Below are 26,232 nucleotides of genomic sequence, written 5' to 3'. Positions count from 1 at the left end.
GCTGTACCCCGCCAACAATCCCCATTGAGAACAGGTCCCCGACCCCCATCCCATTCATTCAGGGAACTCGGGACGCCACCGATACGATGCTCACGTCCTATCCGGAGGGAATGCGACAACCCCTTTAAGACCGGCCATGTATCAGGCTGGGAGAAGCACACACCTGGCTTCACCCGGTCCTTCTCCACAATCAGGCAGAGCCTCTCGTACTTGCGCTGTAGGTGCTGGATCCGCTCGACCAGTTTGCTCCTGTTAGCACTGCTGGCGAATTCGGACTGGGATTTCCTCTCTACGGCTAGGCGGTTGCTGACAATGTAATCGCAGCCCCCCAGGGAGCAGATGTCCACTGTGACCCCGTGAGAAGTCCTCAGGTACGTGATGACCTCGGGTCCGGAGGAGATTTCTCTGCAGTCGGCAAGGATGCAGGAGGCTGTGGACACAGGAGTCTTCATGAGCGCCGAGCCGTTCAAGGAAGCCCGCCATGATGAACCCGGCTTATCGCTCCTGTCTTCCAGCTGCAGCGATAGAAAGGATAAAAGAAACCAGATGTGTACAGACTGGGGGGCGCACGGCCATCTATTATACAATGGAAAGTGCAGCTTTCTAATACATATTGTACGTCATTTCATCACATTTTCAAGATCTCTGATTGCTGTCTGAATGGAATCGGTTCTCCCCTACGTAGTGCTGTCTGCAGTTTAGTAATGATACAATTATGGTTGCCAGCAGCAACCACTAGGGGGAGCTCCCAGCTTACTGGTTTTTTTGCAGTGTGATGTGTAAATCAGAATTTTAAAGGGATTCTGTCACCAGATTTTACCTTATTAAGCTAGCTGACATTAGCGATGTGCTAAACCTAACCAGCCTACTCCTACTTGTATCTGTGCCCCCGTTACGCCAGAAATCTAGATTTATAATATGCTACTTGGCCGCTAGAAGCGGGGGGGGGGGGGGGGGGTTGTTCCTGCTCCTAGAGGCTCCGTTCTCCCTCCAAGTCCTGATTGACAGGGCCAGGCAGCGCTCACATCCGTCTGCCAGCCCTGTGCACTGGTGAAATCCCGCGCCGTTCAGTACTCGGTGCAGGCGCGGTGAGGGAAAGACGCTCAAAGGCTGCCAGCTTCCTCACCGCGCCTGAACGGCGCGAGATTTCACCAGTGCACAGGGCTGGCAGACGGATGCGAGCGCTGCCTGGCCCTGTCAATCAGGACTTGGAGGGAGAACGGAGCCTCTAGGAGCAGGAACAACGGGGGCGCAGATACAAGTAGGAATAGGCTGGTTAGGTTTAGCACATCGCTCATGTCAGCTAGCTTTATAGGGTTAAATCTGGTGACAGAATCCCTTTAAAGGATTTGTTCCAAGTTTTTATTTTTCCTTATCTGGGAGCCCAGTAGAACGAATGTGCCCGCTCTGATCCAGTGCCATCACTTTGTCCTGCAGCCAGTGATGTCTCATATACCGCTGCAGCCAATTACTGGCACTAAACCACCTGAGGCCAGTGACTGGCTGCAGCGGGATACGGAACAGCAGAGCAGTGGGCGCTGGATCGGGGGGCACAAGAAAGTAACTCACAAAAACACAACATCACACAACCCTTTTGAGTCACCTCACTAGCTTTAAATAGGAGGGGGGGGGGGGGAGAGCTCTGCATCAAAAATATGAAGCTTTGACATCTGAAGATATTACTAAATAAGCAAAATCTAGGACCTCAAAATCCTAAAGCTCCCAGCAGCGAATGGGGCTGAGCTGCAATACCATATACAACCTGTGGATGGCGCTATTTCTGGAAGAAAGGACCCATGTTTTCCACTGAATAAAGTGCTCATTTGTTATGACTGGAACACCCCTCTAACAAGACTAAGGCCCCTTTCAGACGCGCAGCGCCCGGCCTGACCTCCCAGCACTGCTGGGCTCGCATAGCATTATATTGATTGATGCTATGTAACCCTTACAGTTCTGGAATGTATTGGATAACGCTGGCAGCACTATGTCGGTGTCATCTAATAGATTCTAGAACTTTAAGGGTTACACAGCATCATAAATCAATATAATCCTATGTGACCCCGGCGGTGCTGGGAGGTCAGGCCGGGCGCTGCGCGTCTGGTTCACTTAACGCATCTTGATTATTAATCGTCACAAGGTCTTTAAGAAATGTCAGCTTTTGGACACGTACCTTCTCCGTGAGACGGATCATCTTATTTGATGAAGATGTGACTTCCGGCTGAAAATCGAGCTCATCTGACAGAGAGGCCTGAAGACTGAGCCGCACCTGGCGCCGGTCCCTCTGGGAGACATCCGGCAAGTTCTTCTCGCCACGTCCTGAACCTTTATGAGTCACTGCGGCGCCATCTGGTGGTGGCTTGGAAGAAGAGAACTTTGAGGAACACTCAGGAGATCTGACTGCTGACTTGGGCATCTCCTCCTCACTGGAGTCCTCATGGACGATGATCCGTCTTTTGTTTTTTACCGGTTGGCCCCTGTTGGTTTCAGCGTCTTTGAGTTTCAGTCTGCGCCGTGTACGGTATTGTTTTCTCCCTCCAACAAAGCTGTCCTCACAGAGGAGGCCGAAATCCGCCTGAACTTCTTCCTCGTCGCTGGACCCCCCTTCTTCCTCGTCATTTTCTGCTACGCAGAAGCTGTCCTCCATGTAGCTCTCGTCTTGCTCTGGAATCTAAGAGCGGCAGAGAAGAACATGGCAGGAAGTCCCATCTGAATTCAGCCATTTCCGACTGGAACGAGGCCGACCACTGAGGTTACTGAAAGATTGCTCCAGCAGGCAAGGGTTAATGTCAGTGCATGCAGGCGCTAACTACATACTTTGCTTAGTGCTGTTCCTCTGCTATTCCTCCTGAACATTTATGTATAAACTGATAACTGGGCGTTACCATTGCCCTTGTTACAGGGACGTACCTGTATAGTCTGACAGTACGGTGACTGGACAATGCCCACCCCCTGGTAATACCCTGCTGTCAAGGTATTCAACGTTTTTAGGAGGAATAACTGAGGAATGGCACAGTGTTATTACGGAATCAGCCATGTCAGGAGAGTGAACCTGCCAGCAGTGATGTCTCCAGTAGACCTCTCAGCATTGTGTATGTCCATGGGGTACCTGGTGTCATCGGGGCGTCTCGCAGCAATGCCGGAGTCACCGCTGCAAACCCCCACATTACCGATTGCCGTCCTCAGAACCACTAAATCGTGCACAGTGAGCCGAGGTGCGTATGGCGCTCATGTCTCAGATTGCAGCTGGGAGGCTCCGCATTGCGGTGACGCGGACCGATGACTCCGGGCGCAGCGTCTGAATGCAGGTTTATTCAAAGGTTTATTCCTGGAAAACGTCTCCGCTGCAGGTTCTGCTGGAGACAACGCGGATCTCAGCATCACGTGACCTGCGCCGTAGCTGCCGACAGGCGATGCCACAAGGGCTGCAGGGTTTGACCTCATTCCCTGTGAGTTTCCACAAAACGAAGAAACACAAATCTGTACAGACACACACCTGGGAGAAGACCGCCATGCTGTGCCTCTTGTGCACCAGTTTAAACCGATTGCCGACAGCAGGGCTGCGGACAGACTTCAGGTATACGCCGTACATCTCCGAGTCTGCAAAGAAAAACCTCAAGGTTATTCAAACTGAAGAGAAGACGACGCAAAACACCCTACAGAACGCCGAGCACAACCGCAGGAGGAGGGGGCCAACGCCGAGCACAACCGCAGGAGGAGGGGGCCAACGCCGAGCACAACCGCAGGAGGACAGGGCCAACGCCGAGCACAACCGCAGGAGGACAGGGCCAACGCCGAGCACAACCGCAGGAGGACGGGGCCAACGCCGATCGCAACCAGAGGAGGGGGAACGCCGATCGCAACCGCAGGAGGAGGGGGCAAACGCTGAGCACAACCGCAGGAGGAGGGGAACAACGCCGAGCACAACCGCAGGAGGAGGGGGCCAACGCCGAGCACAACCGCAGGAGGACAGGGCAAACGCCGATCACAACCGCAGGAGGAGGGGGCAAACGCCGATCACAACCGCAGGAGGAGAGGGCGAACGCCGATCACAACTGCAGGAGGAGGGGGCGAACGCCGATCACAACCGCAGTAGGAGGGGGCATGCTGGCTTCTTGAGAATGTGCTTTAAAGCCCTGAAATCCGTTTATTGGAGCGGGAGACTCCACAGACTGCCATACGCTAAAGCAGCTACGGGCGTGTCAGTCAGGAAAGTGCCGACTGTCTCCAAGTGGAAAGCAGCAGAATTCTGAACGTATTTATTTAAGACGCCAACCTACTCCGCAGCGCTGTACAGATCCTCTCATCACTCACATTGGCCCCTTTTCTATCGGGGCAACAATCTACTGCAAATTTCAAATTAACCTATCAAGATGTTTTGGGGTGTGGAAGCCCAGAGGAAAACATGGAAATGCGGGGAGAAGATACAGTGTCTTGAAAAAGTATTGATACCCCTTGAACTTTTCCACATTTTTAACATTACACCCACAAAGTTAAATGTTGCAGGACAACGACCCTCAACATCCAGCCAGAGCTACAATGGAATGTTTTAGATCAAAGCATCTTCATGTGTTCGAACGGCCGGCACCGTCCAGACCTAAATCCCACCGAGACTCTGTGGCAAGTACAGACGCTCTCCATCAAATCTGACTGAGCGCGAGCTCTTCTGACCAGGAGAATGGGCAAAAAGGTCATCCTCTAGATGTGCAAAGATGGTAGAGGCAGACCCCAAAAGACTGCAGCTGTAACTGCAGCAAAAGGGGGTCCTACAAAGTATTGACTCAGGGGGCTGAATACTAATGCACGCCGCACTGTCCAGATCTTTATTTATTAAAACTTTTTAAACCTATGTCTCATTTTCTCCTCCCTTCACACAGACTTGAACTTTATGTTCCTCAATCACATGAAATCCCAACATGAAAAAAATTTGGAAAAGTTCAAGGGTTATGAACACTTTTTCGAGGCACTGCACATGTTGCCTTAAGTGGGTTTCAAACCCAATGCTCCAAGACATTAGTAACCACTGAGCCACCATCCAAGCCCCGGGTGGAGACTGACCAGACTCTGCTGCACCGCGTCATTTCCCTCCATTTTGCACTCACCATCTAAAGCCTGGGACAGCTGAGTGTTGTCATTCAGGAATCCCACCAGCGATGTGTCCCGATCGTTCTCCGAATCGCTGTTCTCATCCGATGACACAAATTCAGCCTCTTCTGCTGAGAGCTCAGCCTCATCGTCAAGGAACTGCCGGGCTGCATTCTGCAAGAGGGTAAGAATGGACGTCAAGACCACAGAAACTATTAGAAGCCATTGAAAGAAAAGAGGAGCTTCACCTCCGGGCCGAGGGACTCCTGCCTCTCCTGACCCGTCACCATCTTGCCCTGGTAAATGCACCACTGAAGCGATTCCTGACAATTTAAGTGTCTTCTTTATAGCAGGCCATGAACGTGGCCAACCACCAAGATGAAGACCCTTCCATAATCCCCCCAAGGAAGAAGCGTAGCTTGAAGTCACCTGGGCCCCAATGTGAAATCTACCCCACGGACCCCTCTACTGTGCGTCATTTGTATGTCTTAGTGGCCTTTCTAGCGCCAGGACCCAGATTGAGGCGGCTACTGTGCACCTCGTATGGATACAGGTCTGGTCCAAACCAAGACCAGTGATCCCATCAATCATATGGAAGGGTCAAAGTACATGAAGCCCAAGTGTAAAGCCGGGGCATCCACATCTATGACCGGGGGCCGCACCGTCTGCGCCGGGCTCCTGAGTCAACTAGAAAGTGATCCACTTACAACCACCTTGACGTCAGAAGCCATTAGTGTCCTGTGAGGTGCCGCTCGCTGAGCTGGAAGAAGCAAAGTGCACGGAGCGGATGCAGCAAGATGCTTCTCTACCGCGCAGGAGGTGGAACGGTTTGGGGGTCACCGTTTGCCCTTTCCTATCCAACACTATAGAAGCCGATCACTGCCCCAAATATGCCAGCGCCTCCATCTGCGGGTAACAAGGCAAGATGGGAAGGGGCACAGAGTTTTTAACTCTCTCATTGCCAGGACAGTTTCCACACTTTTGACCTGACAGATGGAAAATGAATTACAAAATAAATGCAAAAGTGCAGATCATAGATTCAGATCTGCGGCTGAAGTCTGACCTCAGCCGAGACCGGCCGCCGCTGAGAAGAAAACGTCAAAGTGCACGGAGATCACACATCTATTTCCAGATGTGGATCTGAAACCTACATTGTCTAGAAAGAAAAACAACTCCTTTTGAAGATATTTCTGTGCAGAATCCACGTCAGGGAGCCGGACTGAAAAGTGGATCTGTGGCGATGCAGCCTGTGTATTTCTGCTGTGAACAAGCGATCAGTTACAAACCTCCTTCTTGTGCCTAGGAGCGCGCAATTCTTCCTGCTTCCGGCCATTCTGGGGGTTTCCCTTGTGATAAGTGGGGGGATGGTCAAAGTTTTCATCATCAGAGTCCAGCTGTAAGAACAAGGACCAGTCCACAAATTAGTGCCCAGCTGCTACCGCCACAAGACACAGCGCTCGTCCGCTACCGCAAAACACACAGAGCTCGTCCGCTACCGCAAAACACACAGCGCTCGTCCGCTACCGCAAAACACACAGTGCTCAGCCGCTACCACTACAAGACACACAGCGCTCAGCCGCTACCGCAAAACACACAGTGCTCAGCCGCTACCGCCGCAAGACACACAGTGCTCAGCCGCTACCGCCGCAAGACACACAGTGCTCGTCCGCTACCGCCACAAGACACACAGGGCTCAGCCGCTACCGCCGCAAGACACACAGTGCTCAGCCGCTACCGCAAAACACACAGTGCTCAGCCGCTACCGCAAAACACACAGTGCTCAGCCGCTACCGCCGCAAGACACACAGCGCTCAGCCGCTACCGCCGCAAGACACACAGCGCTCAGCCGCTACCGCCGCAAGACACACAGTGCTCAGCCGCTACCGCCGCAAGACACACCGTGCTCAGCCGCTACCGCGCAAGACACACCGTGCTCAGCCGCTACCGCCGCAAGACACTCAGTGCTCAGCCGCTACCGCCGCAAGACACACAGTGCTCAGCAGCTACCGCCGCAAGACACACAGTGCTCAGCCGCTACCGCCGCAAGACACACAGTGCTCAGCCGCTACCGCCGCAAGACACACAGTGCTCAGCCGCTACCGCCACAAGACACACAGTGCTCAGCTGCTATCGCCACAAGACACACAGTGCTCAGCCGCCATCACTAGAAGACACAGAGGTCAGCCGCTATCACTAGAAGACACAGTTCTCAGCCGCTACTGCCACAAGACGCACAGTGCTCAGCCGCTACTGCCACAAGACACACAGTGCTCAGCCGCTACCGCCACAAGACACACAGGGCTCAGCCGCTATCGCCGCAAGACACAAAGCGCTCAGCCGCCACCGCCACAAGACGCACAGTGCTCAGCCGCTACTGCCACAAGACACACATTGCTCAGCCGCTATCACTAGAAGACACAGTTCTCAGCCGCTACTGCCACAAGACGCACAGTGCTCAGCCGCTACCGCCACAAGACACACAGGGCTCAGCCGCTACCGCCGCAAGACACACAGTGCTCAGCCGCTACTGCCACAAGACACACAGTGCTCAGCCGCTACTGCCGCAAGACACACAGTGCTCAGCCGCTACCGCCACAAGACACAAAGCGCTCAGCCGCCACCGCCACAAGACACACAGCGCTCAGCCGCTACTGCCGCAAGACACACAGTGCTCAGCTGCTATCGCCACAAGACACACAGCGCTCAGCCGCTACTGCCACAAGTCACACAGTGCTCAGCCGCTACCGCCACAAGACGCACAGTGCTCAGCCGCTACCGCCACAAGACACACAGGGCTCAGCTGCTATCACTAGAAGACAGAGGTCAGCCGCTATCACTAGAAGACACAGAGGTCAGCCGCTATCACTAGAAGACAGAGGTCAGCCGCTATCACTAGAAGACACAGAGGTCAGCCGCTACCACCAAAACACAGTACTCAGCTGTTACCGCCAAAAGGCTCAGTTCTCAACCGCTACAGACACACAAAGAGGTTAGTTAAGAGCCCTCCCTATTATCTCTCCTAGTCTACACAATCCTCAGGGCAGACGCCATGACTTGGGCCGGGTCAGGGGAGGGCAAAAGGAGTCGATGCCCTTAGGTTTCCACCAACTTTAAGTTTTATATTATTTGAGCAATTTACAGTAGTAATATTTATGGAAGATATGGGGGTATTATTTGAGGAGTACAGTATGAGGACAAGTTCCTTCCTGGCAGAAACTGTCCTTTTGCATAAATACTGGCGCGCCTACACGGGTGCATTAAGTACAACCCGAGTGGTGTGCGCGCTGTGGCTGAGATCTGTTCCCGTGCGCTCATGTAAAAGTACCGTCATACGTTTTTCTGACTCAGACCTGCAGTTTTTACCGTGATATAAAATGATTCCCCACCGTATAGAGATGACCAAGGACGAGCAGATCCAACGCTGCCTTTCAGCATCGGCCTTGAACAAGCAGCGGAAGCGTCTCTTCTCGGAAAGTTGGGCTGTTGCTAGGCAACCACTCGCCATTCACAATCATATGTGTTTATCCCACAAATTACCCGTCCTCTCTATTCTTCCCCGGCTTTGTATAGACGGCTATACGGCTTTCTGACCGCAGCATCGTTAACTAATTACTAAAACAACAGGATAATACTGTCCTTTATCCTGCACACTCCCCGCCCGGCAGTATACATTATATATTCTGATGTGTATGCAGATAATGGCCTCTAAATGGCTCCCGGGGTAATTTCACATATAATGTAATAGGAAGAAAGGGGCGAGGGCGGATGGGCCGATAATAAGGAACCAAATGATCAAAGCGCGTCCGGAAATATGTTCTGTCACTGAGAGACTAAAACCGAGGAAAATCAGCTTAAAAAAAGAAAATGTATATAAAGTTACAGCAATCTCCCACATGCAGAAGGGTGCGCAGAGACACAAGCCCCGAGGCGCGCAGAGACACAAGCCCCGAGGCGCGCAGAGACACAAGCCCCGAGGCGCGCAGAGACAGAAGCCTCGAGGCGCGCAGAGACACAAGCCCCGAGGCGCGCAGAGACACAAGCCCCGAGGCGCGCAGAGACACAAGCCCCGAGGCGCGCAGAGACACAAGCCCCGAGGCGCGCAGAGACACAAGCCCCGAGGCGTGCAGAGACACAAGCCCCGAGGCGCGCAGAGACACAAGCCCCGAGGCGCGCAGAGACAGAAGCCCAGAGGCACGCAGAGACAGAAGCCCAGAGGCGCAGGGAGGGAGAGAGAGAAGCAGAGAGGAGATGGCTAGATACAGATGTAGGAGAGAAAGCTGGAGATATGAGATAGAAAGATGATTTTAATCATCCAAAAATGTTGATAATCTGGCAAAACACACAATGGCGTCATAATCTGTGATAATCATAATCTCTGTTAACACCTGCAGATTAGTATTTTGCTCTGTCCTCAGAAATTAGAAGTAATTCTGTTGTCCCGAGGTCCACGGCCCCCGGATGTCTGTGTGTTTGGCATGACCCACCAATAATGCAGACACCAGCCGGTCCCGAGCCGGTGTATATCTGCACATAATTCCTGTAATCTGACATTAATGGGTCCGGATGAATTGTTCTAGATTATTGGACGATTGCTTGGAGATTTGCAGATGGACAGACTCTACGCGGCAGCAGACTTACAGCGTTAAGGACGTGTCGGCGCTTCTTAACCACAGGCATCGGCGAGTCAACATCACATTCGCTGCTTGGAGTCTACAAAAGAAAATTGAAAACAAACAAATGAAACAAAGAATCGGCGCGCGATTAAACGGCCGAACCGCATCCCGGAGGTTCCCAGCCAGCGCTTGTGAAATGCGTTCCCCCGCTCACCTCCGGGGACCTGATGACATCGGTGCTGGTCAATTTTCTTTTCCGTCTGAAGACGACATCATCTTCGCTCTCAGGACTGCTGCCTGCAGGGAGACGGCAAAAATCCCAGAACAAAACAATAAGAGGCAAAAACACTGAATTAAGAAGCAGAAGACAACCTGGAGAGCTCCGCGTCCTGGTGCCGGAGAACAACCAGGACGTCGGGGGAACACCGGCTTATATGACTGGAGGGGGGACTTAATAAAAAAAAAGAACTAAAGTAATTAAAAAAGGGAAAAAAAAGTTTATACAAATCATATATAAAAAAAAAAGATATCGCCCCGTTGTGCCGGATCCATGATTTGAGAGGTGAAAGGGGAACAAAGAAATATTCCCAAAAAAATAAATCCTACAAACACCAAGCTTGTTCTGCAGGTACTTAGACGTCTGCAGGGGAGCTGTGCACACAAGACAAAAAGGTTTTTATATTTTTCCTATTTTTATTTCACAGTATAGGTGATAATTATTGGATTGCAGGGGGGTCTTTATATTGGGACATCCAGCCATTCCGTGAACAGAAGGTCCCCTTCATGCGTCGGTCCACCACTCCATTCACCTCTATGGGACTGACAGAGCGCCATCTATATGAGAAGTGGACGGAGCGGTGGACCGACGTGCACACTGCCGGGGAACCCTCTGTTCTCAGGATCACATGGGTTAGGTACTCATCACCTATACTGTGGGACGACCCCTTTAAGAGGATAATGGACGGCTGAAATCGAACATACCGATAGTTATAGACGGGTCCACCCTGGTGCCCGGTTGATTTCCTCCTTGTGTGGGGGGCGTGCTTTCTGCCCTACGTCCATCCTTCTTAGTTGGTGTATACAAATTACAGTGTGCTGAAGTACTGGAAGACGTTCTGGTGCGGTCCGAGGCACAGTGTGAGGTTTCCGGAGTCTGGGAAAACCTCTCTTTCAGAGGGTGTAAGGGTGAGAGTAGAGAAAGGCGTCTGTCAGACAGGGCTAGGTAGGTGGAAGTCACGGGAGTAGACATGATGCCATCTCTTGTGATCATCTTGTTGGGGGGGCTGGGGACCTTGAAGGGGCTGGATCCTTCTTTACCGTCATTCGCTGGCTGTCCGTCATCTTCACCTTCTGGAGAATCGCTCTCAATGGAAAATCCAAGGTCGAAATTGACAGAAAACAATTCCTGAGAACCATCAAAATCAACCTCCTCCTCCTTGTGTTTTGTGTTCTCAGTGGAGTTGGAAGTGGCCTGGTCTTCTGGTTCTTGTTCTGTAGGGTCCTCAGATAGTAGAGAAGGGTCAAACAGATTGAAGTTGACGCTGGTCCCTCCATGATGTGTCTTGTCTGTTGCACCAGCTCTGCTTGACGTGAACTGGTCAATTTCTGCAAATTCTTCATCCTCAAACAAGTCGAAGCTGTCATCGAAGTGGTCAGGAAACGAGTTTAGTTCTTCCCTTAACACTGGTGGATATTCTACCTTCTGGCTCTGGGAAGGGCTGGGAGCCCTCGGGACATCAATGTCAGTATCGTCACTTTTTGTATTATTTCGGTCGTGGATAAGGGGCAAGTTATTTTCGATGTTGACGTGATGATTTTCTGGCTTTCTGACGTCCCTTGTAGATGTGTCAAAACGCTCCCCGTTATTCGTAAAGCCCTCTCCATGTTCTCCTAGGACATGGCTGGATGCTGGAGGTGACTCAACATTTTCAACATAGACATCTTGTGCATCAGAATCAAAAATATCGTCCCACGGAGGATCGTGTAGTGATCTTTCATCTACCACCCCATTGGTGTCAACAGTCTCCACAAGGTCTCCATTATTTAGCGGTTGGTGCGTTCTCCATTGTGACCCTTCGCCATTAACCTCTGTAGGACCAGGTCCACACTCTGGTTGACTTAAGGGGCTGTGAAATCCTTGCAGAGGTAGAGGTGGTAGTTCAGATGTTTTATGCGGCACAGAGAGAATCTCGGCTGCTGAAGATCCAGGAGAGATTTCTACAGTGACCAAGGAATCGAGTTCAGTTAATGGTGGAGGGGAAGACGTTAAGAATTTTTTGACCCGCAGTAGTATTTGCCTTACTTCATTAATGCAGTCATTGGCAAAGTCAAGAGCAACGTCATGAGATTCACATGGAGGAGAAAAGAAGGAATCTGACAGAAGAGCAGTGGGGTCCTCACCGTGACGATTTGTTGCTGAAACATCTTCCAGATTTGTAGGGTTCTTGGAAGACTCTTTGTTCTCTTCAATTTCCATTTCATCAGCGGCATCATGAACTAGATCGGCTTCTTCCACCTCCGAAATATTAACTACTGAGTTTGTATGGAGAGGCTCGGCAGAGAGCGATCTTGTGTTTCTCAAAACCTTCGACGTCGACCTAAAATCTTCATCGGGCTCAAACGGAGAGAACAAAGTGGAGTTCTTACAAGTCTTTGTGTTGTTGACGACGGGTGACTTTTTCTTGGTCTTCGAACTAGCGGCAGGACACGCTCTATTGTCTTTACGTAATGGCTGGACGTTCTCCTCCTGCAAGAACGTCTTCATATCCTCATCGTACTTGCAACCGTTCTGCAAAATGGAGCAAGAAGGTGTTATTCTTGTAAACCCGACATCACCGTTCTGGATCCTGTTATAATAGTAATTGTGTAAGGTGCCTTTACGAAGAACCGCGTATCGGTCGCGCAAAAACAGCACAAAATATCAATACAGGTAAAAACAACTCATTTAAGGCTGTATTTTGTGGACGGGGATGTGGGAGCCGGATAAATACCCTCAAGTGATGACTCGGTTCTGAACAAGGAAGAAAGCGCCAAACATAATAAGCTTCAACTTTGTGACATAAACCACCGCTTCTCCTCACTGAAAACGCATACATGCTGAGCAGAGCCAAATGTTAGTGTCTGCATGTGTGTAAGGCCTCATGCACACGATTGTTCAGTTTTTTGCAGTCCGCAAAAAAGCGGAAGCCGCCTGTGTGCCTTCCGCAATTTGCGGAACGGGCGGCCCATTGTAGAAATGCCTATTCTTGTCCGCAAAACGTGGTCAAGAATAGGACATGCTATATATTTTTTTCGGGGCCACGGAACGAAGCAACAGACAGTGCTGTCCACATCTTTTGCGGCCCCATTGAAGTAATTGGGTCCGCACCCGAGCCGCAAAATCTGAGGCTCGGATGCGGACCAAAACAACGGTCGTGTGCATGAGGCCTAAGGGGGTGAGGAATAGCTGTCGGCCACATGTTCATTCCAGCTATAGAAGTGCTCGGCCAGCTGGCCGCCATACTACTCAATGTATGTTCCCCTATAACACTTACCTTTCAGGGTCACGGTTCTCCCAAGTGGACATGCTGGCTATATGTCCATCATGTATGGAGGTTCCCAGCAGGAACAAAGGCGGAAAGCCTCTAGAAAGAGCTGCAGGGTTTGGTATGGCCTTGTATGACATGGTCGCCCACTGACACTAATGGAAGCCACGTAGGGGCCGCTGTGGATTAAACCAAATCTTCCACGGCTGAAATAGACTGATCACAGGGGGTTTCCGCACTTGCACCCGAGCTTCTAAAAAGGGATTATTCATTTAAGACAATCCCTTTAATTTTCATGGGTGGTTTAGGACCTGAAGACTGGGGTTCACTCCAGGACCGTGGCTGCCCCAGTCCGCACATGACTTCCTAATAAAATATCATCATGGGACAGTATCTGGTAAATACCGGGCGCGGCCGTCGACTGGCAGACGTGTCGCTAATGATGGCAGATAGATCCGGTTTTAGTGGCGCTTACCTCCTCCAATCTCATCTGCTCAATCAGCTCCATGACGGCAATGAAATTCTGACACCGATGAGAGTGGTCGACAGAGTCCGTGGGAAAAGGACGATTCTGCCACAAGCTCCATTCGGACAGGGAGAGCGTCCGGACGTTTTCTGGGACGGGTTCCTAGAGCACACAGAGTACAGGACGGTTAATCCCCATGCTGGAGCCCATTATACATCCCCAGTGGTAGGATATGGGCCCCCTATAACACTGGGGAGAGAGGGGGGGGGGGACAGGGACGGCTGGTAATTCACACCAAAGCAGTGAAGATCCAGCAGCCAGACACCAACAGTAAAGTCCAGAAGGTGAATTATACGGCGTCTGATGTGCGGCTGCAGAAGCAGTCAAGACATCCTCCTGATTTTCACAAGACAGCCATAATTTACATCAGCAGAATCGACCCTATCAGGTAGTGTGGCTGATATTATCGGTATGATCCTGCTGGTGGGTGCTCTTTAAAGAGGAGCTCTCCCCGCTCCTGATGCCTATTTTAACAGCTCCATGCGTTCCCCATGTAATAACAATTCTGGAGCCTCTATTCTTATGTCTCTATGTTGTGCCGTTCCTGTATTATTCCTGCTAGAAGTTATGAATGAATTGCTAGCAGTCTGCAGTAAGGGTACAGAGGGGCGGTCACCAGTTGGGGGGGTCCCTGCACAGACTGACTCTATCCAATCAGAGAAAAAATGTGGGGAATTGAGTCAGCACAACCTGTATGCAGGTGCAGATCACTATGGCGAAATACATATACAAACGGAGAATACAAATGTGATCGCACACTACATCCAGCATTCTGCCCTGCCTCCATGCTGGATGAGACATTGGTGTACATTTTGGCCAAAGTGTAATAAGCCACTCACCACATCAAGGTCTCCTCCATTGAGTGGTCCCTAACACTATTTCCTACCTGTTTATGGGCCATGACAGCCACATAAAGTCCAGGGAGCGCAGGTCAGCATGCAAGCCAAGCACACTCTGCTTTTAACCCCGTCCGGTGCCATTACAGCTTTCATCGGATCCAGGGATGCAAGTGCCAACATGCATGCTGAGCCCACCATATACTTCTCCTGGAGCCGAATGGCTACTGGTAGGTTCTATATAAGCAGACTCAGTTTTATACTGACTTTAAAACCAGCCTCCAGGACAGATTGACTGGTCAGGTGTGCATGACTGCATGGAGATCGCCACGCCTCCAATATATACTACAAAGAAAAAATGTGGGGAATTGAGTCAGCACAACCTGTATGCAGGTGCACATCGCTATGGCGAAATACATATACAAACGCAAAATACAAATGTGATAGCACTCTGCAACCAGCACTCTGCCCTGCCTCTATGCTGGATGAGGCATTGGTGTACATTTTGGCCAAAGAGTAATAAGCCACTCACCACGTCAAGGTCGCCTCTATTTGAGTGGTCTGCTTATATAGAACCTACCAGCAGCCATTTGGCTCCAGGAGAAGTATATGGTGGGCTCAGCGTGCATGTTGGTACTTGCATCCCTGGATCTGATGAAAGCTGTAATGGCACCGGACGGGGTTAAAAGCAGAGTGTGCTTGGCGTGCATGCTGACCTGCATTCCCTGGACTTTGTGTGGCTGTCATGGCCCATAAACAGGTAGGAACTAGTGTTAGGGACCACTCCATAGAGGCGACCTTGACGTGGTGAGTGGCTTATTACACTTTGGCCAAAATGTACACCAATGCCTCATCCAGCATGGAGGCAGGGTAGAGTGCTGGATGTAGAGTGCGATCACATTTGTATTCTCCGTTTGTATATGTATTTCGCCATAGTGATCTGCACCTACAGGCAGGTTGTGCTGACCCAACCCCCCACATTTTTTCTTTGTAGCATATATTGGAGGCGTGGCGATCTCCTTTGAGTCAAGCACACCTGACCAGTCAATCTGTCCTGGAGGCTGGTTTTAAAGTCAGTATAAAACTGAGTCTGCTTATATAGAACCTACCAGTGGCCATTTGGCTCCAGGAGAAGTATATGGTGGGCTCAGCATGCATGTTGGCACTTGCATCCCTGGATCCGATGAAAGCTGTAATGGCACCGGACGGGGTTAAAAGCAGAGTGTGCTTGGCGTGCACGCTGACCTGCATTCCCTGGACTTTATGTGGCTGTCATGGCCCATAAACAGGTAGGAACTAGTGTTAGGGACCACTCAAATAGAGGCGACCTTGACGTGGTGAGTGGCTTATTACGCTTTGGCCAAAATGTACACCAATGCCTCATCCAGCATGGAGGCAGGGCAGAGTGCTGGATGTAGAGTGCTATCACATTTGTATTCTATCCAATCAGTGCTGCCATTTTCAGACTGTGCAGGGCCCCCCCCTCCCAACTGGTTACCCCCCCTCTGTACCCTTACTGCAGACTGCTAGCAATTCATTCATAACTTCTAGCAGGAATAATAAAGGAACGGCACAACATAGAGACATAAGAATAGAGGCTCCAGAATGGTTATTACGTGGGGAATGCATGAACCTATTAAACAGGCCTGTCAGGAGCGGGGAGAGGTCCTGTTTGTAGTTTCTCATTACAGACCCTCATCTATTAGCCAGAACCAGATCGTCTCTGGAGGACCCAGCATGTCCTGTAGTAAGAGGGCGCGCCGGACGGGCAGAGGGCGTGCAGGACGGGTAGAGGGCGTGCAGGACGGGCAGAATCGGCTACTTACAATGATGGCGTCAGAGTCCCTGAAAAGATCAAAGTGGGTCTTGGGTAAAATCACATCCGCCGTTCCATCCGATTCCTTTAGACGATACGCTCGGTCCCAGGTCTCGTACTCGGCATTAGTCAGCAGCCAGTCTTCTTTCATGGAGTCTGTGGAGAATATTTGCTTCTGAGTAACAAACACACCCCGAGAGGAATCTCATCTTTGTTCCATCCAAGCCTGGCTAGAATGCGGCCACTGTCATTCTTAAAGGGGTTATCCAGGACTGGAAACACATGGCTGTGCTCTTCCAGAAATAGCGCCACTGCTGCCTGTGGGTCATGTCTGGTATTGCAGCTCAGCTCTACTGAAGTGACTGGGGCTGAGGTGTAACCCGCGCACACCCTGTGGACACAAGTGAAGCCACTTCTGGAAGAGTCCTGGACAACTCCTTTTAGGGCCCGTTCACACGCAGAATTTGATGCAGTTTCTGCCGTGGTTGTTCACTTTCAATGCCACGGACATACTCGTGGCTTAGATCCACTGCGATCGGACCCCCGCTGCAGCTTCAAGCAGCAGAGACATGTGGCTTTAAACAGACGGCCTCAAACTGCGAAACGCAGCCTACCACTGAACAACATGGAAGACACAAGGCGGCCGGCAGCCGATTATGGCCCAGTATTCTGCCGTGTGAACAGGCTCTTAATCCAGGCAGAAGGGTTATTCCGGGTGCAGGAGACATTAGGAGCCACAACCAAGGAATCATAAATGGTTAAAAAATACTTGGCCCTGGTGGATAGAGATACTTGTGTATGTAATGAGCTGAGCGCTGTAGACATGTCACCCTACAGCCAGGTCCCCGTACAATGACCTTCTGTAGGGTGGTCAATAGAGGTAGGTGCCCTTTCTATAGGCCTTTTGCATCTGCTCCTCATCTCGTTGTTTTGAGCAGCAAATTTCAGATGTGACCCCATTGGGATCCGGTGCAGGAATCCACCGCCGCACCAGGGACATCATCTCTACCTGGGCTGTAATTCACACACCTTCTGCACCAAAGAATACTGACGACCGTCGGTGGGCCGCACTAGAACGCCTGTCTCTGGGGGCAGCTGCATCTCGGACGTCGTAGGCTCCTTGTGTGATGAACATCTTGTGCACCACTGGATGGATCCCATCAGGAACCATGCGCGGGCTCCGCTGGTGGAGGCGCAGATCCGTGTCAGTCCCCAGGATGGCTTTATAGACGCTCCTCTTATTACACTGACTCTGGTTATAGGTCTGCAGGAATGAGACAGACGTCAGTAGGGCGGCATAAAGCTAAAGCACATTAACGTTCTGGTAACTAAATCTATCCGCTTTATTAACCATCGCAGCGCCGTCACAAGGAGAAATGAGGAAAGTAACCGGCGGCAAAGCTTAGGATTCCTCCCACAACGTCTCAAGACATCGACCAGTAACCGGCCGCTCATCTACTGGTCCGGGGACGCTCAGCACATTACACTTGTGGGTCCTTTTATCTCAACGTATACTTTAAACTTGGGACAGAAATGTAACATGAACACGTCTTTACATTATCGGCATCGTCCCCACAAGACAACGATCAGTAACAGAGGATTTTAAGGAAAATAAATGCGGTGACTTACCCGCTCCTCTCGCCCTTTGCACAATATGACCGCTATACGTCCTTGGCGTTTCCTTCCGGTTCGACCCATTCTCTGGACCAGGCGGATAGGACTTTTCTGGGCATCGAAGCATACGATGAGATCCACCTCTCCGATGTCCAGGCCTTCTTCTCCTACACAGGTGGAGACCAGCGTATTATACCCACCCTCCCGGAAACGCTTCACTACCTGGGAAATGGGACAACTGGGTCACTACTGCACCCATGGACGGACCAGTCAGACAAGATTCAGGATCCCACCATGTCGGCTGACTACCGCCAACCGCAATGGCGAGAGCGGCTCCGTGCCCACCTCAAGCTGCTCCTTCTGGGTGAAACCTTTAACTCCTTTGCTAGTGGATGAATGGCCCACGAAGGTCATGACCCGCACGACCGGATAATGCTGGTTGAGCATTTCCGCAATTTCCTGGACACTCTCCCGAAACGAAGAGAAGATCATGATCCGCGTGTTTTCCGAAGAACTGCTGGAGGAACCAGGACCTGCAATAGAGAAGAACAGGACAAGGACGTTACGCGGCAGCCATCACAACGGAGGAGACGTCCGTCTAAGGAATGGATCTGCGCTGCTCCAGTGACCAAGGGTCTACAAGACAGCGTCGTCACCTCTGGGGGCCACACGTCAGATGAATGTGACCTGCCGTCCAGCAGATGTCAGGGGAAAGAAGGGTCGGGTAGTTCTCAAGGAAGAAAAGCCGCCAACATAATAATCTGCCCCCCCATCGTCATTGTATGGAGGGGTCTGGCGGAACAGCATCCGGCCAACAGATATCCAAGGTATAGAAGACTGGTAAACTAGGAGCAACGGGGGCGTTGCCGTTACACCTAGAGGCTCAGAATCAGGTGTGATGACATTTACAAGTGCAGAGAGAGCAGAGCCTCTAGGTGTAATGGTAACGCCCCCGTTGCTCCTAAAGGCTGATTTGCATATATTTAAACATCATATTTCTCAGTGATGCGGACACATATGAACACGGCACCAACACAGATGCCTTCAGCTGCCGAGCGCACATGTAACAGGTCAGCCGGTGTCGTAGGGAGAAAACTGCTGACAGATGCCTTTTACTCCCTCGCCATTTCCAGCGCTGTTCAGATCGGCGGCTCGCAGAGGCGATGTAGCTGTAGACGCCATGTAACCGCTGCAGCCAATCCCCTCAGGGGCCTTGTGCCGTACACCACTGAGGCTTTAGAAGTGACGTGAGGTATGAGGCATGAGGCACGTCATCGCGGCAGGAAGGACTGGAGCGGCGGGGGCAGAAAACAGCAGCCGAGGGGAACGGACAGGATCTCCCTCTATTACATCAAATTTAAAGGGGAGATTCTTAAAGAAGTTGGACAACCCCTTTAAAGGGTCATGTTAACATGAAAATGTTTTAAATAAAAGGGCCCGGCTTCTGTAAAGGGGGAAGTAAGATGTAAACCAACAGTCTCCAGTGTCGTGGGGGAGGGAGCGGTAAGTAGATGTGTCTATAGAAAACCTAAAGCACGACATCATGGACAGGACGCGGACGCAGTTCATTACAGATACGTTAGTTCCTTTGCGGAGTTTATCAAGCGCCTTCGTTGCCCGCCACTAGGCCAATTACCCGCTCCGTAATTAGTGCCCCCCCCAACCCGATCGATAGGAGCCCGGAGTGAACGCACTGTTTGTACAATTAACCGGATCATGACACAAAGAACAAATCACACACATTGATTTCCTTGAAATTAGCAGCTGTGCGGCGGCCTAGATAAAACCGCCACGTTCAATATCTCCCCTGAAAGCAGCGCACGCGCGGGGGACGCTCCAGAGCCCCCTCCCCCCCCCTCTCTGAAGGACACGGCGTCCGGCTGACCGAGGCAACCACGTTACTTTTCATTGGCCATTTCCCCAATTATCCATCCTGACAGAATGTTCTGTATCCATAAGAAAAGAGAATGTTTCCATTACGTGACATCAAGCAGAGATCTTGAAAAAAACACTTTAACAGCTCATGAATTAGCGCAAGAGAAAAGTGTTTTTATCGTTTTGTAACTCCTAACCAGACAGGACTGATCGGGGTCATCAGCCGGACGGAATCGCTCGCCTCCCCGTTAGGGCACACATTGAGGAGCTGCGGTTTGTTTGGTGCGGATTTCCGCGGCTTCCTCGCTGATCTATGTACCGCCCAGCCTCCTGCCGCGACGTCTCGTCTCTCGTGATTGGCTGCAGCAGTCACATGGGATGAGGCCATGGATTCCTCTCCCTGTAGGAGGTCCCAATAGATCCAAATACTACACAGCATTGACTTTAAAGGGAATTGTGTAATCCTTTACTTCCCCTGCGGGGGCGCTGTAGGGATTCCCTTAGAGATGGATACCACACGGTTACCCTGTGACCAGCTAACCTCTAACCATAAAAAACTACCCAGACCCTTACAAGGCAATTCGCTGTAATTAGTAAAGGAAAAGCATTGCGCTAATCGACCCTTAAAGGTACAGTGACGTGGCACGTCTCACATGTGTGGCCCACTGTGCTGTGGGAACAAAGCCCATCAGAAAAAAATACATGTCAAAAAAGCAAAAACTGCAGCTGAAATCCGTGCACGGCGCAGAGAGAAGAGGGGCTGGCGTCCTGCGGGAACGCCATGTGCGTGCATTTGTCACTTGCATGCTCAATTATCCTCCTGCTCCCCTCCCCCGCTGCTGTGTACTTCACCCTCTCATCTAAGTGGATTACAAAACACGCAGGTCCTGCCCGTGTCAGCGGCACAAAACGCGCCCGCTCTTCATCCACCGCGGTCTTTGTCAGGGCCTCACAAAAGCTATGTGCGCACACTGAGCTCTGCTAGATAGCAGGGGGTATTTTGGGGAGGTTATTTCGTGCTGCGCTTTATTTTATGGGGGCGGCTTCAAAAATAACTTCCAGATTATAACTGTGAGAAGATAATTATTATAAACCAGAGGTTACACCCCGGGACGAGGGCATTTACTGGATGTGAGCTCTCCCACGGGGTTCTCAGATCCAAAGGGGCCCCAAAAAGGAAGAAAAATCACACAGAAAAAATAATAATCATGAAATGCAGATTATAAAGCACCGGCGCTAGATGTCAGGTCTGAACATGCACTGAGCCCCCGAGGAAAAACGTAGGAGCAGCGTCTATACTACCCGAGACATTACTGTTAATTTAAATGAGCAATGACACCCCGAAAATTTAAATCCAAGGGTAAAGGCGCCATCCAGAGCTTGTGCCCTGCCAATGTATTCCCACAGAGAGACTGTTAGAGACCGTTGGGAGCGGCATCCGACCGTCACAGGGGGGGGGGGGCTTCGGTTATCAATATATTCTAATTACAAGAGGGTCAGAAAACGATCGATCCTACACTCATCAACAGGGCGAACATGAGGAGCAGGGGGCCACGTGGCACCTACATCCAGGACGCACTTACCTTGTTTATTCCAATTTTTAAAGTGTTGGATCACAACTTCCTCCAACTTCTTCAGCTTTGGATGACTGTAGATAAAAGGTTTCTTGACATCAGATCCTAAAGAAGTAGAGGACGGTGTTACAAAGCGATTCTTGAAGATCTCCAGCAAAATAGTCCCACATAAGATCTGGGCGTCATGACGTCTGCCACCACTTATATCAGGGTGCACTGGATATAACTATTATAACTACTTGTCATCAGTGAGAAAATTCTACCTTCTTCCAGCTTACAACACACAGATATATTCAGCCACCACTAGAGGGAGCTCAGGAGATTACTACATACAGATATATACAGCCACCACTAGAGGGAGCTCAGGAGATTACTGCATACAGATATATACAGCCACCACTAGAGGGAGCTCAGGAGATTACTGCATACAGATATATACAGCCACCACTAGAGGGAGCTCAGGAGGTTACTACATAAAGGTATATACAGCTACCACTAGAGGGAGCTCAGGAGATTACTACATACAGATATATACAGCCACCACTAGAAGGAGCTCAGGAGATTACTACATACAGGTATATACAGCTACCACTAGAGGGAGCTCAGGAGATTACTACATACAGATATATACAGCCACCACTAGAAGGAGCTCAGGAGATTACTACATACAGATATATACAGCCACCACTAGAGGGAGCTCAGGAGATTACTAAATACAGATATATACAGCCACCACTAGAGGGAGCTCAGTAGATGACTACATACAGATATATACAGCCACCACTAGGGGGAGCTCCGGAGATTACTACATACAGATATATACAGCCACCACTAGAGGGAGCTCAGGAGATTACTACATACAGATATATACAGCCACCACTAGAGGGAGCTCAGGAGATTACTACATACAGATATATACAGCCACCACTAGAGGGAGCTCAGGAGATTACTACATACAGATATATACAGCTACCACTAGAGGGAGCTCGGGAGATTACTACATACAGATATATACAGCCACCACTAGAGGGAGCTCAGGAGATTACTACATACAGATATATACAGCCACCACTAGAGGGAGCTCAGGAGATTACTGCATACAGATATATACAGTCACCACTAGGGGGAGCTCAGGTGATTACTGCATACAGATATATACAGTCACCACTAGAGGGAGCTCAGGAGATTACTGCATACAGATATATACAGCCACCACTAGAGGGAGCTCAGGAGATTACTACATACAGATGTATACAGCCACCACTAGGGGGAGCTCCGGAGATTACTACATACATATATATACAGCCACCACTAGAGGGAGCTCAGGAGATTACTACATACAGATATATACAGCCACCACTAGAGGGAGCTCAGGAGATTACTACATACAGATATATACAGCCACCACTAGAGGGAGTTCAGGAGATTACTGAATACAGATATATACAGCCACCACTAGAGGGAGCTCAGGATATTACTGCATACAGATATATACAGCCACCACTAGAGGGAGCTCAGGAGATTACTACATACAGATATATACAGCTACCACTAGAGGGAGCTCGGGAGATTACTACATACAGATATATACAGCCACCACTAGAGGGAGCTCAGGAGATTACTACATACAGATATATACAGCCACCACTAGAGGGAGCTCAGGAGATTACTGCATACAGATATATACAGTCACCACTAGGGGGAGCTCAGGTGATTACTGCATACAGATATATACAGCCACCACTAGAGGGAGCTCAGGAGATTACTACATACAGATATATACAGTCACCACTAGAGGGAGCACAGGAGATTACTACATACAGATATATACAGCCACCACTAGAGGGAGCTCAGGATATTACTGCATACAGATATATACAGCCACCACTAGAGGGAGCTCAGGAGATTACTGAATGCAGATATATACAGCCACCACTAGAGGGAGCTCAGGAGATTACTACATACAGATATATACAGCCACCACTAGAGGGAGCTCAGGAGATTACTACATACAGATATATACAGCCACCACTAGAGGGAGCTCAGGAGATTACTACATACAGATATATACAGTCACCACTAGAGGGAGCACAGGAGATTACTACATACAGATATATACAGCCACCACTAGAGGGAGCTCAGGATATTACTGCATACAGATATATACAGCCACCACTAGAGGGAGCTCAGGAGATTACTGAATGCAGATATATACAGCCACCACTAGAGGGAGCTCAGGAGATTACTACATACAGATATATACAGCCACCACTAGAGGGAGCTCAGGAGATTACTACATACAGATATATACAGCCACCACTAGAGGGAGCTCAGGAGATTACTGCATACAGATATATACAGCCACCACTAGAGGGAGCTCAGGAGATTACTGCATACAGATATATACAGCCACCACTAGAGGGAGCTCAGGAGATTACTGCATACAGATATATACAGCCACCACTAGAGGGAGCTCAGAAGAATACTACATACAGATATGTACAGCCACCACTAGAGGGAGCTCAGAAGAATACTACATACAGATATGTACAGCCACCACTAGAGGGAGCTCAGGAGATTACTACATACAGATATATACAGCCACCACTAGAGGGAGCTCAGGAGATTACTGCATACAGATATATACAGCCACCACTAGAGGGAGCTCAGGAGATTACTGCATACAGATATATACAGCCACCACTAGAGGGAGCTAAGGAGATTACTACATACAGCTTTATACAGCCACCACTAGAGGGAGCTCAAGAGATTACTACATACAGATATATACAGCCACCACTAGGGGGAACGCAGGAGATTACTGCATACAGATATATACAGTCACCACTAGAGGAAGCTCAGGAGATTACTACATACAGATATATACAGCCACCACTAGAGGGAGCTCAGGAGATTACTACATACATATATATACAGCCACCACTAGAGGGAGCTCAGGAGATTACTACATACAGATATATACAGTCACCACTAGAGGGAGCTCAGGAGATTACTACATACAGATATATACAGCTACCACTAGAGGGAGCTCAGTAGATTACTATATACAGCTATATACAGCCACCACTAGAGGGAGCTCAGGAGATTACTACATACAGATATATACAGTCACCACTAGAGGGAGCTCAGGAGATTACTACATACAGATATATACAGACACCACTAGAGGGAGCTCAGGAGATTACTACATACAGATATATACAGCTACCACTAGAGGGAGCTCAGGAGATTACTACATACAGATATATACAGCTACCACTAGAGGGAGCTCAGGAGATTACTGCATACAGATATATACAGCCACCACTAGAGGGAGCTCAGGAGATTACTACATACAGATATATACAGCCACCACTAGAGGGACTTCAGGAGATTACTACATACAGATATATACAGCCACCACTAGAGGGAGCTCAGGAGATTACTACATACAGATATATACAGCCACCACTAGAGGGAGCTCCGGAGATTACTACATACAGATATGTACAGCCACCACTAGAGGGAGCTCAGGAGATTACTACATACAGATATATACAGCCACCACTAGAGGGAGCTCGGGAGATTACTACATACAGATATATACAGCCATCACTAGAGGGAGCTCAGGAGATTACTACATACAGATATATACAGCCACCAATAGAGGGAGCTCAGGAGATTACTGCATACAGATATATACAGTCACCACTAGAGGGAGCTCAGGAGATTACTACATACAGATATATACAGACACCACTAGAGGGAGCTCAGGAGATTACTACATACAGATATATACAGCCACCACTAGAGGGATCTCAGGAGATTACTGCATACAGATATATACAGCCACCACTAGAGGGAGCTCAGGAGATTACTACATACAGATATATACAGCCACCACTAGAGGGAGCTCAGGAGATTACTACATACAGATATATACAGCCACCACTAGAGGGAGCTCAGGAGATTACTACATACAGATATATACAGCCACCACTAGAGGGAGCTCCGGAGATTACTACATACAGATATGTACAGCCACCACTAGAGGGAGCTCAGGAGATTACTACATACAGATATATACAGCCACCACTAGAGGGAGCTCGGGAGATTACTACATACAGATATATACAGCCATCACTAGAGGGAGCTCGGGAGATTACTACATACAGATATATACAGCCACCAATAGAGGGAGCTCAGGAGATTACTGCATACAGATATATACAGTCACCACTAGAGGAAGCTCAGGAGATTACTACATACAGATATATACAGCCACCACTAGAGGGAGCTCAGGAGATTACTACATACAGATATATACAGCCACCACTAGAGGGAGCTCAGGAGATTACTGCATACAGATATATACAGCCACCACTAGAGGGAGCTCAGGAGATTACTACATACATATATATACAGCCACCACTAGAGGGAGCTCAGGAGATTACTACATACAGATATATACAGTCACCACTAGAGGGAGCTCAGTAGATTACTATATACAGCTATATACAGCCACCACTAGAGGGAGCTCAGGAGATTACTACATACAGATATATACAGTCACCACTAGAGGGAGCTCAGGAGATTACTACATACAGATATATACAGACACCACTAGAGGGAGCTCAGGAGATTACTACATACAGATATATACAGCTACCACTAGAGGGAGCTCAGGAGATTACTACATACAGATATATACAGCTACCACTAGAGGGAGCTCAGGAGATTACTGCATACAGATATATACAGCCACCACTAGA

At 49.7% G+C, this 26,232-nt stretch overlaps 1 protein-coding gene across 3 annotated transcripts in view; it reads right to left on the bottom strand.

Moving 5' to 3' along the window:
- Nucleotides 1-26,232, bottom strand: part of FANCM (FA complementation group M) — a 98,386-nt gene that overhangs the window by 4,884 nt on the left and 67,270 nt on the right. For 2 of the 3 annotated variants that reach the window (XM_040411359.1, XM_040411361.1), the window contains exons 8-21: nucleotides 21,470-21,565; nucleotides 18,357-18,544; nucleotides 18,027-18,233; nucleotides 17,427-17,661; nucleotides 16,408-16,553; nucleotides 13,695-13,847; nucleotides 10,677-12,483; nucleotides 9,910-9,992; nucleotides 9,721-9,792; nucleotides 6,369-6,476; nucleotides 5,100-5,256; nucleotides 3,494-3,597; nucleotides 2,171-2,668; nucleotides 164-515 (exon numbers count right to left, since the gene is read on the bottom strand). In XM_040411359.1, the coding sequence (XP_040267293.1) occupies nucleotides 164-515; nucleotides 2,171-2,668; nucleotides 3,494-3,597; nucleotides 5,100-5,256; nucleotides 6,369-6,476; nucleotides 9,721-9,792; nucleotides 9,910-9,992; nucleotides 10,677-12,483; nucleotides 13,695-13,847; nucleotides 16,408-16,553; nucleotides 17,427-17,661; nucleotides 18,027-18,233; nucleotides 18,357-18,544; nucleotides 21,470-21,565 (4,206 nt within the window). Of the gene's footprint in view, nucleotides 1-163; nucleotides 516-2,170; nucleotides 2,669-3,493; nucleotides 3,598-5,099; nucleotides 5,257-6,368; nucleotides 6,477-9,720; nucleotides 9,793-9,909; nucleotides 9,993-10,676; nucleotides 12,484-13,694; nucleotides 13,848-16,407; nucleotides 16,554-17,426; nucleotides 17,662-18,026; nucleotides 18,234-18,356; nucleotides 18,545-21,469; nucleotides 21,566-26,232 lie in introns of those variants that run through there. The other variant, XM_040411360.1, reaches the window with a different exon arrangement.

This window comes from Bufo bufo, chromosome 11 (genome assembly GCF_905171765.1).
Source record: "Bufo bufo chromosome 11, aBufBuf1.1, whole genome shotgun sequence".
Lineage (NCBI taxonomy): Eukaryota > Metazoa > Chordata > Amphibia > Anura > Bufonidae > Bufo > Bufo bufo.
Note: the sequence above shows the minus strand (reverse complement) of the source record. Positions and strands in the feature narration are given on the sequence as shown.